The sequence below is a fragment of the Leguminivora glycinivorella genome, chromosome 8 (genome assembly GCF_023078275.1).
Source record: "Leguminivora glycinivorella isolate SPB_JAAS2020 chromosome 8, LegGlyc_1.1, whole genome shotgun sequence".
NCBI lineage: Eukaryota > Metazoa > Arthropoda > Insecta > Lepidoptera > Tortricidae > Leguminivora > Leguminivora glycinivorella.
Window position 1 is genome coordinate 1,353,441 of NC_062978.1, and position 17,754 is coordinate 1,371,194.

The 17,754-nt window shown below is 37.7% G+C and overlaps 1 protein-coding gene across 1 annotated transcript in view; it reads right to left on the reverse strand.

The window, feature by feature from the left end:
* Positions 1-17,754, reverse strand: part of LOC125228478 (circadian clock-controlled protein daywake-like) — a 46,486-nt gene that overhangs the window by 20,810 nt on the left and 7,922 nt on the right. Inside the window, exons 2-4 of the mRNA XM_048133040.1 lie at positions 10,744-10,972; positions 3,788-3,918; positions 2,247-2,396 (exon numbers count right to left, since the gene is read on the reverse strand). Of these exons, the coding sequence (XP_047988997.1) occupies positions 2,247-2,396; positions 3,788-3,918; positions 10,744-10,972 (510 nt within the window). The remainder of the gene's footprint in view (positions 1-2,246; positions 2,397-3,787; positions 3,919-10,743; positions 10,973-17,754) is intronic.

The following is a 17,754-nucleotide window of genomic DNA, read 5'->3' on the forward strand; positions in this document are numbered from 1 at the left end:
ACTTTTCCCCTCACTATAGCGAGGAAACTACAACGCAAAAAATGCGTTTATCACTGCTTCCAGTAGTTCCACAGGTAAATCATCTTAATTACTGGATTCACCTACTTTTATCAATTTAAAAGCAGTTAATTTGACTTTATTCAAGGTCAAATTACTTTACCCACTAGTGGGATAAAATGCGTATTATAATCCGCTGGTATTAAAGGACAAAACACGTGTTTCCGAGCTAGTGAGGGGAAAAGAATATGATTGTGATAGGCTTAGAATAAATTTAAAAGTGGAAAATATCTGCCTTGGGTGAGACTTGAACTCACGACCTCTGGATCGATACTCCAGCGCTCTGCCAACTGAGCCACCAAAACTTCAACCAAGCCAGCGAAATTTTCCACTATTAAGGTCAAATTGCAGACGTTTCTGCTAATCAGAAGTTAAAAATGATTGTGATAGTCTAGTGCCAGCCCATCGCCCATACCACAATTTTAAATATTTAAAACTAAATCCCACAGTCGATTTTTACGACACGGGAGGAAAGGGGGTGGTGAAATTCTTAACCCGCCATCGCCACCATAAGGGGGAAGTGTAAGTATCATGTAAAAATAATGTATTAATGTATATACGGTGTCACGTGTAATGTATATACGCGATGGCTGAGATACGCGTCATACTCGTGAACGGGTGCTGTTTGTGGAGACTGGTCTGTTCAAGCTTACCTGGGCCACATGTTTTGTTAGATTATTTAACTTTACTTTTGAGCGGATTGCGAGACACTACATTCGGTTCTTGTAAGAATTAAACTTAAGTAAGTAATGTCTTAAGGATGACACTAGAGACCATCACGTTGTCGTTTAATTTAGTTAATTTTAGCTTTTGGACATCTCTCTCTCTCTCTCATCTCTGAGATTTTGATTATATTTTATTTTAAAATAGACTCCTTACTTTAATGACCTTGTTGTCGTTTGATTAAGTTAATGTTAGTTTTTTGGACACTTAGAGACCTTATACATCTCTGAGATTTTGATTATATTTTTAAACTTAATTTGTAACCTTGATTGGCCCTTATTTGTAAACTTGATTTGTTCTTTAATGATTGACAACTAGAGACTTGTACATCTCTTGAAATGTGTAATTTAGCTGTTCATTTTCTGTATTTTTTATTTTTTTTTGTATTATTTACAAAGGTTTTTACTTTTAAATATTTTAATTTTATAAAATTTGACTCTTGGAGACGCTATACATCTCCATGGATTATTTGATTATAATATTTTTACTTGTAATATTCAGTCTTTTACAACTATTGAAGTATTATAGATTTCTTTTATCTTTGTATCTGTTTGCACTTTCTTTATGTATTGATTATAGTTAGTAATAATATGACATTTAGAGACTTTATACATCTCTAATTCTATATCAGTGTATAGCTACTTTGCTTATGATTAATATTTTTAGTTAATATTTCTATTAATTTCATTTGTTTAACTTTAATGAATACTCTGTAATGTTGACATGTAAAAGTGCCCCCGTGGCCTATTTGCTGAATAAATGATTTTGTATTTTGTATTTTTGTATTTTACTGCTCTCAGTGTCACACTCGGCCAAGAACAATATGTCAATCAGTGCAATCATTAATTTTAGTACTTACCCACAGGTACTTGAGGTATTAAACAATAAAGTTAATGACCAATAACTGCCTAACAAGCGGACTAAGATGCTTTCTAATGGATGAATTAGGAAGGTACCGTTTTCCTGCTAGAGATATAACGTACTATTCAAAATAGGGAAGTACAGTCAAGTGTAAAAATATGGGTGTACACATCTTACTCCAAAATATGTCCTATAGCATCTTAGTCCGGTGTAATAAGAATAAGAGCGTATAGTACCATATTTATGAGACGATTATTTCGATGGTATTTTTGCACTTGACTGTACATGTTTATTATTGTTCCTGATAATGACAATTATTTCCGGAAATTTAGAATGTTAAGCTGTAATTAGTTCATCGCCCATACCACAATTTAGGACGCTACAGGAGGGGTCATTCTCCATACAAACGCTCCCGACTATTTCCTCCCTGGTTTTTGAAGATAGAGTAATGATTTTTTTCAACGCAGATTTCGAGAGACGGTCCTAATACGGCAGAAAAGCGGGTTACTATACTTAGGTACTATTACAGTAGTAGTGACAATAGTAGTCTTATATGGAAAAGCGTCACTTGATCATGAAAAGGACGTGTTAATAGGTTTACTCACATAATTCCTTGTTGCCGTTGAACAGGTTCTTGAACTGGAAGGTGGTCTTCTCGATCTGGTACTTGTAGTTGGGAGTGACAAGCTTCAGGTGCTCTCCGGTCTTGCCCTTCACGGGGGTCAGTTTGCTGCTGATTTCTACTTCAGTGTTATCTGTAAACAGTAATTTTAATTTAATTTATTTTTTGTCACATCCAAGGCTCGGAACCGCTTTATTTTTTACCGGTTAAAACCGATTTATTTCGATTTTACTCCGAAGTTTGAAAAGAACGCGAACGTTATGAGAACCTTATTTTAACCGAAATAAACCGGTTTATTCGACGAGCGGTGAGACGCAAGGGCGCCGCGTAAATATTACCTACCACAGCGGAATAAACCGGTTTACTTTGTTCTAAACCGGTTAATCGAACGAAACCTTTATGAAATAACCTATTTATTTATATATTATATATATCTTTGTCTGAGTACCCACAACACAAGCCTTCTTGAGCTTACCGTGGGCCTCAGTCAATCTGTGTAAGAATGTCCTATAATATTTATGAAAGCGTTCTCCTAACATCCGGTTTAAAAATAGCTGTTTTTTTAAAGGTTTTGCGAAGTATATGATAACGAAATTTTCTTTCAACGAAATTTAAGCTTTAGGTTTTGCCGCAAGTATATGATAACGATTTGAAAAACGATTTGAAAATTTTACCGGTATCCGAGCCCAGGAGGGCGATTTTTGAATCTCGCATACGGGATTTTGTCACTAAAATACCGGTTGAAAACTGTGACTTGCTTATTATTTTCAGTGACAATTTTCTGAATTCGAACGCGTGAGACTCAAAAATCGGTCCGCTGGTCACATCTTGGAAACCATTGGGTATTTCGGACATTTGGGAGGCGTGAGCCGCGCAGAAGCAGCGCGTCAGTCTAAAATGAACTGGGCATTGAATGAAAGTGATGGACTAAACACTGGGCTATGGAACAAAAAAATAACTTATATTATTTTAACTCATCATTTACGCCGAGGGCGTCTCCTGAAGCAGGGGTTTCTTTAAATTAAACCTGAGGAGCAATGGTTCTAAACTAGAATCCATCAACCCGGCAACCTTCACGTATTTATTTATATGATATAACTTCTATATTGCTTTAGTTGGTAGGTTAGGTATAGGTTTAGCTTAGAAAGTCTACAGTCTCCAATTCTCCTTTAACTGCTCTAAGGTTAACTGTAAGAATTCCCTTAATGAGATAAATTCGCCTTTGTTCAAATGATGTGTGAGTTTTTTTTTCCTGTTATAATATATGTGTTCTTATTTTTGTACAATAAAGTGTAGTACTACTACTTACTATATTATCTACTACCTTCAAATCAAGGGTGAACAGGCATCTTCTGATGGACGACCTCACTCCATCGTAGGCCACGTCTTTGCCTCTGGCTAGTCTGTGTCCATGAGTAAACCCATTTATAGTAATAAAAAAAATCCGGAGCATTGTGAAGGATTCAAGAGTTAACATGCTAGGTGAAAATTAGTATAGTATATTATATAATATTGTATTCTTACCGACAGCAATGAAGCAATCCCCGTCTCCTTTAATGGGCAGCACCAGGATTCGCCCGTCGATGTTGTATACTCCTGACACACTCATGTTGGCCACGAATTTTAGGGTGAAACTCTCCTCTTTCAAGTTTACTCTGAAACAATACAGTTACGACATATATTTTAAAAATACATCTACAATAGGGATAGTGACAAATCTTACAGTGCAAGTTGTCAACCAAATTCTAGCTTTTCTCTGGTATTTTTAATATAAATATTTTTTTTTGGGTTTGTGCGCATGGTCACCCTAGATCCCTCTTTTACAGAGATGCACCCACACATGACAAGCATAATATTTATTTTACTGAATAAACTAAAAAAAAAAAAAAAAAAATATTTTACTGAAATACATAGCTATCACCGTCTGTCACCGTTAAAGCGTTCGTTAAATTTTATTGTATGGGAAGTTCCATAGACGTCTGCTGCGTAACGATGATGTGTCTGTCAAATGTGGTTGATGCAACTGGCCCTAAATGTTAAATGTTTACGCTATCGTAACGTACCTATTCTGAAACGTAAAAACCTACGGTAGAGGCTCAGATGGAGTACACGAGTTACTCATTAATGCTTACTTAATAACGTAAACGTAACAACAATATTGCAGAGCAATTATTTACATACAATGTGCTGTGCCCTCACCACGAGACGCTAACAGTGTCAACATTGATATCGAGCATACTTTTATTTATTTATTTATTTATTTAATCTTTATTGCACAAAAGAAAAATCTTGCAGTACAAAAAGGCGGACTTAATGCTTTAAGGAATTCTCTACCAGTCAACCTCGAGGCTAAGCAGAGAGACTGTGAGCGGTGCTACAATTTCAACAGTAAAATCAGAACAAAGGAAATAAAAGAAAGCATACTAAATAAACTAAACATAAGTACACATATAATTTACAAATACATATACATATATATAACTATACATACCAAATATACAACGTGTTTCCGGTATCACTCAAAACCTCAGACACCCCAACTGATTTTTATTTTTTTAAACTCATCTAGAGTATTCATCTTTTAATCTGATGGTTACTTTTTTTAAATTGAATTTTTAATTTTCTGTACAGCTCTACTTGACTTTTTAGCTCTACACTCAATAAAATAATTGCTAACTACCATCATAAACCATAAAACTATTTATTTGTGTACGTTACTGCAACGACATAAGGCTTACCAATAGACAGCTAAGATGTCACTGTAAAACACTTTAAAGCTTTGTCATAGTAAACTTCAAATTGGACAAGTAATTGCAGTAAGCAAATTTAAACCCAATATTCAAAATGACAAGGTTGTAATTAGGTACGTGTTCAATTTGTTATGACTTATGATAAACATTAAGATTAAACTGACAAACAACGTCAAAAGCTTAGCGGAAAAAATAATCGTTTAAGTAACCAGCCAGTATTATTACCCCTAAATACTGAAAAAGGTAAACAACCTCTAGCAATGCGATATACACAATGTTGTATTACGAATACAAAGAATAGGCACATAAAAAATAACTAATAATACTAATTTAAATAAAAATATTACCCCCATCAAGATATAGCTCAATCGATTCTACTCTCGATTCTGAACAAACGGTTTTCAGGTTTTTAGTGTTAAGTGAAACACGGTGTATATATATATATATTATTTCACATGTTTCGTCTATATATATATATATAGACGAAACATGTGAAACTAAGAGTTTTTCATTCTGCTAGCAAAGAGAGCTCGTAAGGATACATATAGTGTTTTTCAGTACATTTCTTTTCAGTACATATAGTGTTTTTTCACTGCACTTCGGTGTTCGGGGCACTTCTGGATGAGATTAGCCCAGGACCGGGATAAGTGGCGTACACGAAGGGAGGCCTATGCTCAGCAGTGGGCGATTAATGGCTGAAATGATGATGATGATGTGATGATAGTGTTTTTTGCCCGCACTAGTGCCCAAAGTAGTTCATTTCATGTCAGGTCGAAACTTTCAGAGGGCCGGTGTGTGTAGCCGAATGGCACAAACGCTCACGATAATATCCGTTTCGTAGCTATCTATCTCTATCGCTCTTGCGTATTGGCGCGACAGTTCTAGACTGGCGTCTGGCGTCGACGATTGCCATTTGGCTACGCCGGCTGTACTGAAAACGACGTACGATAGGTACACGTACAAAAAAGAAATTCATAACTCGAATCTGATCCTACTTGTGTCGTAATTTACTTTTTATTATATGTTAAAATAAAATTGTCGTAGGTATATGAATATTAGCGAGAATCAACCAAAGGTAGCGCTATCTAGTTTGAGTTGACCGTGCATTTATCTTGATGGTTCTGAGTTACGTTTTATCTTAGACTTTATATGTTTATAGGAAATTATATATGTCTTCGCCTGTAAGGCAGTGGTGACACACTTGTGGTAAGGGTACCTGAGGAGCATTAATGTCGATACCTGGTATGATTGACTGGTTACTCATTGTTTGTGAATTGAGAAGAATTGATAGTTTGCGTAACTACGAGGTCGGTCTAATGTACGCAGATATTTATAAGAGTTTTTTTTTTATCTAAAGACGTGATAAAAAATAGACAAACAATTAGGATGAGAGCATTGGCCCTGCATATTAATCGTTCCTACATGACACGGGCAAGGGCTGCAGGCTGACACACAAGCTACAAGTGTTTGTCAATAAGTTTCTAATGGGTCGGCAACGCGCATGTGACACCCCCTTTAGTTGCAGGCGTCCATAGGTTACGGTGACCGCTTTCCATCAAGTGGACGGTATATCTGTTTGCCACCGACGTGGTATTAAAAAAAAGTCCTTCAGGTCGGTCCTCCGTGTCTTCTATTAGCCTAAGTGCGTTTTCACATTATCCGATCCGATATCGGATGTCGGAACGATATCCCATACATTACAAGCGCCATCTTGGATTTTTCTATTGAAATCCATCCGACATCCGATATCGGATCGGTTAATGTGAAAACGGTCTAAGGGCCACTTGCACCAACGAAAATGGAGGGTTTGTGAGGAGGAGGGTTCTAAGAGGGTTTGTGGAGTATGTGCCAACAACTTCCGATAGCCCAGGAAGTGGCGCTGTGGGAATGGAGACGGATCAGACATACCCTCGAATAGAAGCTACCAACAGCGTCAGTCCACGCTAGTGGTTTGTTATGTAGAAAAGTAGGGTCCATATTGGCTCATATAAAATTATTTGTTATAAAATTATTGTTTATACCGATTTGTGCTCCGAATGATCATTTCTCATAATTTTACTTATCATAATTTTGTTTCATTATTATCAATAGTACTACTATCACTGTTCATAATAATCATTTAGTCGAAAAATTTTAATCATAAATTCTATACAAATATTTAATAACATTCATAATTTTGTGTTTAAGAAAATCATTCATCATAAAATTATTTAAAAAGTTTTGGGGAAGTTCTATGAAAAACTTGTGCCATATATAGAAGCGCGCTGGAAGCTTTTACAGTGACATATACAATTTACATTAAAAATTCGTTTCTGGTTCGCTCACGGTCAACCTAACACGCTCCTCCTCGCTACGCTCGTCGTCGCACCTAACTGGACTGTCACATGTGATGTGTGTTGTGTTAACAATAATATAACGATAAATTATATTACTCGCAATCGTTATAATCAATAAGTATATAAACATAAACATTAGTATAAAACGTATTTATGATGAATGACATTATGAACATAAGTAATTCGAAGTTACGATAGTTATTAACATAAAATTGTTATAAATAATGATCGTTATAATGTAAAATTGTATGAGAAACATTTTCGGACTACCAATAATCTATATAACAATTTTATATGAACTTTGGCGCACCCAGAAAAGTAACAAGTAACATTTCAAAAACTAGGTTTTAATAGAAAATTGTAACAGTTGACGACCGGTCTGGCCTAGCGCGTAGTGACCCTGCCTGCTACACCGCGGTCCCGGGTTCGAATCCCGGTAAGGGCATTTATTTGTGTGATGAACACATATAATTTGTTCCTGAGTCATGGATGTTTTCTATGTATATAAGTATTTGTATATTATATATATCGTTGTCTGAGTTCCTGCAATACAAGCCTTCTTGAGCTTACCGTGGGACTCAGGCGATCTGTGTAAGAATTTCCTATAATATTTATTTACATTTATTTATTTAATTCATTTTAAGTGCCAGTTTTACTAACGACATTTACTTTTAAAGTGAAAATACATTTAAAATTTGCCGAAAAAAGTTTCAATTCATGCCAATTTCTTTCCTTCTTTTAATCTCTGAAATGCGTGCTTTAAATCTTTCGAGTCCCTCATGCTGTGTGTAGGTATCCGAATACCTCCTCACATAGCTATTGGTCAATGAAACCCCTCATGAAGGGAGGCCTACCTCTGTCACTCAAACGTAGGCTCATGGACATGTGCATACTTCCAGTCCTCACTTACGGTGCTCAGACTTGGTCTTTGACGGAAGCTCAGAAGTCCAAACTCGGGGTTTGCCACAGAGCTATGTATGGAGCGCAGCATACTAGGTGTGAGACTAAGGGACCGAATCCGGAACTAGTGTTCCGGATTCGGTCCCTTAGTCTCTGCGCTCAAAAACTCAGATAATTGATGTAGCTCGGAAAGCGGCCAAGTTAAAGTGGGACTGGGCTGGCCACGTCTGTCGCATGCCGGATGACTTATGGGCCAAGACTACCACGCAGTGGGAGCCCCTCGAGTCAAATCGAGGATCCGGCAGACCTCGTCGGCGATGGCGGGATAACTTAGATTCCTTTTTGAGAGACTGGTCAGTTGTCGCACAATACCGAGAGAAATGGAAAAAGAGGGGGGAGGCCTTTGCCCAGCAGTGGGACACAATAGGCTCATAATAATAATAAATAATAGCTATGTAAAGCCTGACCAGACCCTTTAGCACAACTTGCCTTGTCGCGCGCGACTCCATACATCAAGCGCGACTTCAAGTATGGACTCGCGCGCGACAAGGCAAGTTGTGCTAGAGGGGCAGATATGACTATTGGCGACCGGTCTGGCTTAGTCGGTAGTGACCCTGCCTGCTAAGCCGCGGTCCTGGGTGCGAATCCCGGTAAGGGTATTTATTTGTGTGATGAGCACAGATATTTGTTCCTGAGTCATGAATGTTTTCTATGTATATAAGTATGTATTTATCTATTTAAGTATGTATATCGTCGCTTAGCACTCATAGCTTTGCTTAGTTTGGGGCTGAGTTGATCTGTGTAAGGTGTCCCCAATATTTTTTTTTGTCAGCAGGGCGCTGTTATTCTGATGTAGAGTGTCAGTTCAGTATAGTATGAAGAAATTAGTTCTAATGAAATTCCGCAACATGGCGGTAGTCATATATTTTTAATCAAACTTTAGTTAATTATGCTGCTGCGGGTGACTGAAGCCACTCTGTATACTCGACGTTAGGCTATAATTAGGTAAACAAGTTGAAGAATAACAAGTCTTCTTGCTTTTTGTAAAAAACTGAAGACTTTAAACTCGTTTGGTTCTATCCGGTGACCATATGAATGCTGTCAAGTCGAACCGCATCGGACATAAAATAAGAAAATATATACTTATTTATTATAAGCGGACTTTGTTCTCAATATATTTATTCTATATCTAGATCTAGTTTGCTGCAGTAATGCACCAGTGCTTGACATTGTACCTGTAGATGACACTTAAGTCACAGTATAATAAAGAGTACTATCTTACTGCTTAAGTCATTGTCATTAATGGATGTCTTCAATGTCCTCCCTGCATATTGAAAATTGGAAATATTTTAACACATTTTTTGGTTAATTTTTAAATTTTTGTCAAAATTGGGAGACATAACTAATTTTAAAATTAATATTAATTGAGCATTTAATCAAAATAACACTGTAGTGTAAGGGCAGTTCTATAATTTATATTAATCATATTGTCTAAAACGTTTTTGATAATGCCAATATTTCTGGATGAAGAAAATGGCCTTGGGGAAAAGCTGAGTTTGTATGTAAAACCGGTCTTCTAAATACTTAATTACCAATAATTTCCTGTAATTTACAACATTGTGATATCGATACTACAACTTTATCGTAATTGCGCAGGTACTAAAGGTAGATAATCGATGGAAGATTAATCCTCTTTTAACTGCTTATCCATCAACTAACACTTTTTATAGACAAAGAATACTGGGAATTCTTACTGCAGAATCATATAATCAAAACTGTTATCAATTTTACGTCATTTAGTACATTGTATATTGTACTTACTTAAGTACACTGTAGGTAAGTACTTGTACGTCCTTTATTTCGAACATTTATTTTTGACCCCGACGCAAAAACAAATGGGGTGTTATAAGTTTGACGTGTTTGTCTGTCTGTTTGTTTGTCTGCCTGTCTGTCTGTCTGTCTGTGTCTGTCTGTGGCATAGTAGCTCCCAAACGGATGGACCGATTTAGACTGAGTTAGTCGGGAGTGTTCTTAGCCATGTTTCATGAAAATCGGTCTAGAGTTTTGTTTTTTAATTTTAATTTTGCGGTTAGGATATTACACCACCCATTCGGAACGGGTACTTTTCTTCCTTCTTAGGAGGCAAGAAGACAATACAAACTACGACGAAAAAATTTCTTACTTGAGATCTGTCACATCGACGGTGCTAAGCCCATGCATCTGAGCCTTCCTCAAGGATAGCTTAAGCCCGTTCCCGTCTATAATGATATCATCCAAGTTGATAGGGTCTATGGAGGGAACTCCCAGCTCCGGGATGCCCTTTGTGAACTGAGGCAGCGTTAGGATGCCGCAAAGGAACCTCCTGCTTTATAGTGAGGGAAAATTGCTAATCATCCTCCCTTCGTTATCCCGGCATCTGCCACGGCTCATGGGAGCCTGGGGTCCGCTTTGAGAACTAAGAGAAAATTACGACTATGCCAGAGAATATGCTTACTTGAGATCAGTCACATCGACGGTGCTAAGTCCATGCATTTGCGCCTTCCTCAATGACAGCTTGAGCCCGTTGCCGTCTATAATTATGTCATCCAAGTTGATAGGGTCTATCGAGGGAACTCCCAGCTCTGGGATTCCCTTCGTGAACTGTGGCAGCGACAGGATGACCTGCTTCTTTACGCAGGCCGCGAAGTCGGGGTCGGTGTAGCTGCATTGCTTGATGTAGGGCGCTGGAATCAATGAAAGGTGGGCGTTAGTCTTGAATACCAAGAATAGATAACGGAATGAGCAACCATGGACAACATGAATTGTCGCCTGCGGTATTTCCGGACCGATACGACCTTCAAATGTTCAAGAAAAGAGCGTACACACATCTTAAAGGCCGGCAACGCACCTCCAACACCTCTGGTGTTTCGGGTGTCCATGGATGGCGCGATGATCGTTTACCATCAGGCGACCTGTCTGCTCGTTTGCCTTCTATCCCATAAAAAAAAACTTATAAGTGTGTGGCGTATGCTGTCAAAGTATCTAACCTTATTATTTTCAAGTAATTTACGTTTGCTTTCGCGTTTGCGCCGTAGCGATATGCAAGAGTAATAGAGAGAATACCATTTAAACGACATCGACTTGGCTATTCAGGTGCCGTACCTGTCTCATGTTAGCCTGTCAATAAATTTATATGCCGTAGTTACTTCCCCATAAACAACTAGTGGCTCTTTGACCTATAGACCTTCGGAACATGCTTAAAAATCGCATAAGTGAAAAACATTTAGTTCCTTAGGTCAAGTCACGCTGCTCATGAGCACCATACATGGTTTATGCTTAAGTCCTGGCAATAGGGTACTTGCCTCCTAGTCAAATCAGCTTCTTTTTAAGAACAGTCAAAACGAATTTGAACTACTTGCTAATATGGAATTAATATGAAATCGAATTGAGTGACGTCACGGTCAATTCAGTTGCTTTATATATTTCTACCTGACTTATTAAATAGAAATTGGATTTAAAAAAACTTCTGTCCATGTTTTCCTTATCCGATGCTTTATTTCGCATGGTATAAAATATTTTATTTTAAGAACAGTCAAGTTCCCTATTCCGTATTTTGAAAATCTTCTAAATACTGTCTTATGGTGAAAAATTCCCAGTTTTCCAACAGATAATCAGGGCAAACATGACGAAATTTTATCTCTATTGTGAACGCAACTTGATTGATTTTTTATGTAGGTAACATTAATAATCACGGCGACGTATTATATCGTTTATAATTATGTGCTATTATTGCACTAGGTACTCAGTAATAATGCATTACACTAAATGTGACTACCTGCCATTATTATTATATTATTAATATACATAAATGGGCCATTTTTTTCAAAGTTGTCCACCCCACTTTTTTTGTAACATGGGTATTTTTTACGCGATTCATACTCAGAATCGAGAGCTCTTTCGATCCTGATAGAAGAAAAAAAATGTCCCACGATTTCCATACATTTTTTCGAACCTTCCATTCCGTTACCGCCATACAAAATGTATGAAAAAATGGTAACGGAATTGGAAAAAAACTTTGGGACACTTTTTTTCTCCTATTAGGATTGAAAGAGCTCGCGATTCTGAGTGGAAAACACATAAAAATTTCCAAATCTAAAAAAAAAGTAGGGTGGACAACTTTGAAAAAAATGGCCCAAATATCATAATTCATAACAAAGTAGGATTATTGCAATGAGGAGGCACACTCAAAGGTTATGACAGATGGCGTCACCCTATTAGTCCATTGCACAGATAAAGAATTGATGAATTTTTCTACGCCATCCCATTACTGGTGCATGTCCATCATAAGTCACATTCGCGAATTTCTGTTTTGCCCTATGGTTGACTGGTAGAGAATGCCTTAAGGCATTAAGTTCGCCATTTGTACTTATTTTTTATTGTGCAATAAAGTTTAAATAAATAAATATCATAACTACTCAAGGGAGTTTAGTGTTTACTATAGGTAGGTACATCATGTACCTATAGTAAACTATATAGTACATGTAATATATCATCAGTTCTACAACAATACAATAATCGGCTATTACCCACAAGTTCACATGCAATTGCTATTTACGATCATTGCTTGAACTTTGTGGTATGGTAATATGTTTTTACGATCTACTAGTAAATAAAGGAAAATAGTTTCCGAGAAATGTTATATTTATAGACACATATGTCAATATGTAGAATACTAATACTAGCCCGTGACTTAGCTCAAGTTTAAGGATAACTGGGGTATTTGCGGCTAGTGGATTAAATCTATGCGTCTTTTAGAACTATTGCAATTCTCTACGTTTGAAGTATGGTTAACCAAACGGCTGTAATATTTTTTTAAAACACACTCGGTTCGAACGCGATAACGTTTTTACCTTTTATCCAACGTTTCGGCGTTGCACTAGCCGTGATCGCGGAAGACTGACGACCCAGCAGGACGACTTGGCCGAAATGTTGGATAAAAGATATTTTATTGCGTTCGACCCGTGTGTGTCTTTAAAAAAAACAAATTGTACAAAACGCAAGAACTTAAAATGTTGTACGGCAATCATACCTAGTTCTAATATGTTTTTTTTTAGAAAATCTGTTCAAAAGACGCAAGTACACTCGTAAACATGTACAATCATTGTACGAGGAAAATAGTCGATAGGGATGCATGACAGAGGGACCAAACGATTTGACCCTGAATTTTGGTTTAGGAAGTTTAATTTCTTACGTGTACATAATATTATTTTATTCTGTGAACGTACCTTTTTGCCTGTCCTATTGAGGAGCATACCTGCGCTGAGCCCTATGGAGGTTATTGGTTTAATGTCCTGCTGTCCTATTGAGGAGCATACCTGCGCTGAGCCCTATGGAGGTTATTGGTTTAATGTCCTGCTTGCCCTTGCCTTACTAAAATTATTTATGAGAGACCAAAATCAATTAGTATTGTATGTTTGATAATTTTATTCTTCATAAAATTGGTCAGTGCCACTGACCGTGTCAGTTTACAAGTCACCTTTAAGGTGCGCGATAGCACAGACTAAGGTAATAGTACATTACGATACAAGTGCGTAAAAAAGGAAGTTCGAAACGAGTGGTTTTAAATCGACACGAGTTACGAATTTCCTTTTTGCACGTGTATCGTACGACGTTTTTCAGTACAGATGGACCTCCGAAGTTTCGACCTGGCATATAATGAACCACTTCTCGCACTTAGTGGTTCATTATATGCCAGGTCGAAACTTTAGATGGCCATCTGTACTGAAAACCGTCGTACGATACTCGTGCGAAAAGGAAATTCGTAACTCGTGTCGATTTAAAACACTCCCTTCGGTCGTGTTTTAATTTATCGCCACTCGTTTCGAACTTCTTTTTTTACGCACTTGTATCTTAATGTACTATTACATGCACGTGTAGGTACTTTACTCTCCTTGTATTATAAAGAATGAGAGCCTATAAAATGTATTAACTGTTATGTGTTTATTTTTTATGCTCTTATGTATTTTTAGTTACTCAGTGCTTTGGTTTTTATTGTCATACTGTGTAACATATTTGAAATAAAATAAAAATAAAATAAAATAATGATGATGATGATTATACGTTAATTGATAACGTAAAAGTAACCAAAGATGCCATTAATTACATGGTGAAGTGAACAGTGCCCCAAAACGGTTTAGTACCCGACCTACCTAATATCTTCTATAATAACCAAATACACATACATATATTAGGTATATATAATATATACAAACATTTACCTTGACGATCATGCTATCGCGTGACTTATTAGCATAACTTAACCACAAAATTAAAAATTTGTAAAAAAAAAACCCCGACATAAGTAGGTACTTAGTGGACTGATTTGATTAGTGATGTGCAACTTTCCAAAAAATCTTAAATTTCTTGAAAAATTCACGAAACTTTCACGAGAAATAAAGGGAATTTAAATTTATGAAATGGAAAGTTTCCATCCATACAAAGTATGGAAAGTTTCAGAAGTTTTCCTATGTGAAAATTTCAGGATTTTGAAACTTTCCGTCGGCACATCAGTAGATTTGATCATGAGACATGGCTTAGAACAATCCCGACTAACTCAGCTTTCTTAAAAAAACTAAACTGTTTCAGTGCCCTTAAGTTGAAAGAAAAGGACATTGTGATACAGTGCCAGGTTGCCAGCCCATCGCCCACACCACAATGTAATTCATATCCCAATTCTCACAGAAGACTTTTTCTACAAGAGGAAAGGAAGTGGAGAAATTCTTTACCCGTTCACCATATGCGTTCAATACCCACTAACGTAAACTAAACAATATCAAGTGGGTTTCATATAACCCCTCGGGACGGGAGCTGATACCTTGACTGATGAGGAAATTGAGTTCCAACTCATTGTTATCAATTACTCATCGTAACGATACGTGTGTCCGTATTTAATTAGTCGCAACATAAGAGTCAAGAACGGATATAAATGGAATATACTAAAAAAAACCTGCCTGAAGGATGCTGGATCGATTACAGCTTCGGCACTGAATATATAATAGTACAAGTACAGAAGGCTCACTCCTTTGATGTTCACAAAATGCCGCCATTCTAAATTCTTACCTACGTTAAAAAACGGACCGCACGCATTAGTAGCCGACATTGAATTTTATTGCGCCGGCGAAGGTCGTCACCACTGAATGGGCCGCGAGCTCGCGGCCGCCGACATGTACTTGTAGCGCGGCGATAGAATCGCGGAGTGAGCCGCCCCTGGTTTCGGGCACTGGAGTCCCTGATCTCATTTTCTTTCACAATTTGTTAATTAAGAGACGAGAAACTATTTTTTGCTATTTTGGGGAAAAGGTAACAATTGAACAAGTTTAGCGTAGGTACCAGCAGGTACCTTATAAAATTATACCATTAGTAGCCCTAGACAATCTTCAAAATATACCTTAAACGCTTCATGGAAATGTGACTGCAGTGCCAAGTTTAGAAACCTGCGCTCATGATTTTGAAGTTTTTTTTAAATTTTTGTTGTGAGGGTAGAGTACCAGTTATGGACAGTGTCCCAGTAGTTGCCGTCATTGTCATATATGACAAGACGATGTCATGACACTCATCTATTGGGCACTAGCCAGTCGAGCACTAGTACTTTTACCTTAGTCCTTAACTACTTACTACGCTTTGACAGGTGAGAATATTGAATTTCGGGGTCAACCAGAAATATTTTATTAAAATAATATACTTACGTAACGTATGATGCATTATTAATATCGTTTATTAATAAGCATACTTAATTACTTACACAAAAATCAAACTAGATTTTTATCTAACTGGTAACTTGGTAGATGTCTGAGATATAAAAAACACAACCTATTAATGTATGTATAACATTAAAAATGTGATAATGAAGCTGGCTGAAGTTCGGACCGGTTTTCAACGACGATGTAATTCAATGTCATTTCATTGTTTACAATTTTTAGGATATATTATTATTTTAAGACCAAGCCCTTGAATAATAAAAATATACTATGTTCATGAATAATCTGACAGTTATACTTTAGTACAGACAATAGTAAATAACTAGTTGACGGTTCCCCTTGCCGTGCTGACCCTTTAGCACATCTTGCCTTGTCGCGCGCGAGTCCATGCATCAAGCGCGACTTCAAGTATGGACTCGCGCGCGACAAGCGAAGTTGTGCTAGAGGGTGGTGCACAGAAGCAAAAGCTTTCCTCAGGGAGGAGAGGCGTCACCTGTACATGCATCTCGGACACTGGCGATCAAATATATGAAAGACCTCCCCTCTGGGTCGCGTTCGTACTACGTGACCCCCCCCCCCCCCCCCAGTCACGAAGCTCGGTCCGCGCTGCACGCGTACCATCTCTCTCGGACAATGCTTGTATGAGTGAGATATTATTATGACAGGTCGACTGTTCGCGTATTTGACAGGTGGTAACTGTGAGGTAACCGAGAGGGGGTGGGTGACACTTTCAGCGGCGAGCGGGAGTTGCCATACTGTACGTACGATAGTACTCTTTATTATACTGTGCCTGTAGCCTGTATTTCAGAATAGTGCCAATTGTCGCCCCACAGTGACACTTCGCCAGTCATTTCCCGTTCAACACGTAAACATTGACTCTGAGTAACAATGCTACTTATCCACCCAGTAATAGGCAAAGATTTTGTCAGTGTCAAGAGTCAGTGTCACTGTGGCGAACCCACTGCAGGAGAGGGGCATCGACCCCCACTCCGGGTCGTTCCTGGCGCAGAGGTTATCCATAGCGTTTCAGCGCGGAAACGTATTCAATTCAATTCAAAAATTGACTAGCTTAAGTAAGACTATTTGGTTGAGTTTTAGTTATTACTTTTTATAATCTGTCTTATAATATATATTTAAATAATAATTTATGTTGTTTGACAGTCGTTTTTGCATTTGATAAGTTACGTCACCGCGAGCCGCGAGTCACTGCCAGGGTCAAGATCTCAATACTGACATGTTAGCTAATGTGTAACTTTTTATTTCGTATGCTTACTCCGAATTATTATTCTGTACGTTTTATAAGTTGCACAGAAGTTAGTGAATATATTATTGTTGACATTGACTTGTATTGGGTTGGCACAAAAGTAATGACACACTCTACAAAACTCTATACATTTCCTTTCTTAAGTTAATTGTTTTCGATAATATTCTAGTATGTTGTAGAACATTCTAGGTACTTCTAATGTGAGGGTATATAAAGTCGCCCTCGTGATTGGTTTAGTTAGATTGAAATAAAATGGACGAGCGACAAGTTCGAACACTTATACGAGTACTTGTTAGGCCACAGTGCGCGGGCTGTGGCTGACAATATCAACACTGCATTGGGCGCTGGAAGTACAAGCCATGCCACGATGTCAAGATGGTTTGACCGTTTTAAATCAGGAGACAGAAGCCTTGAAAGTCAGTCACGCTCAGGGCGACCACCTGCATTCAATGATGACGATTTACGCCGCGAACTACAGTCGAATAATGATGCTACTACTCGTGAA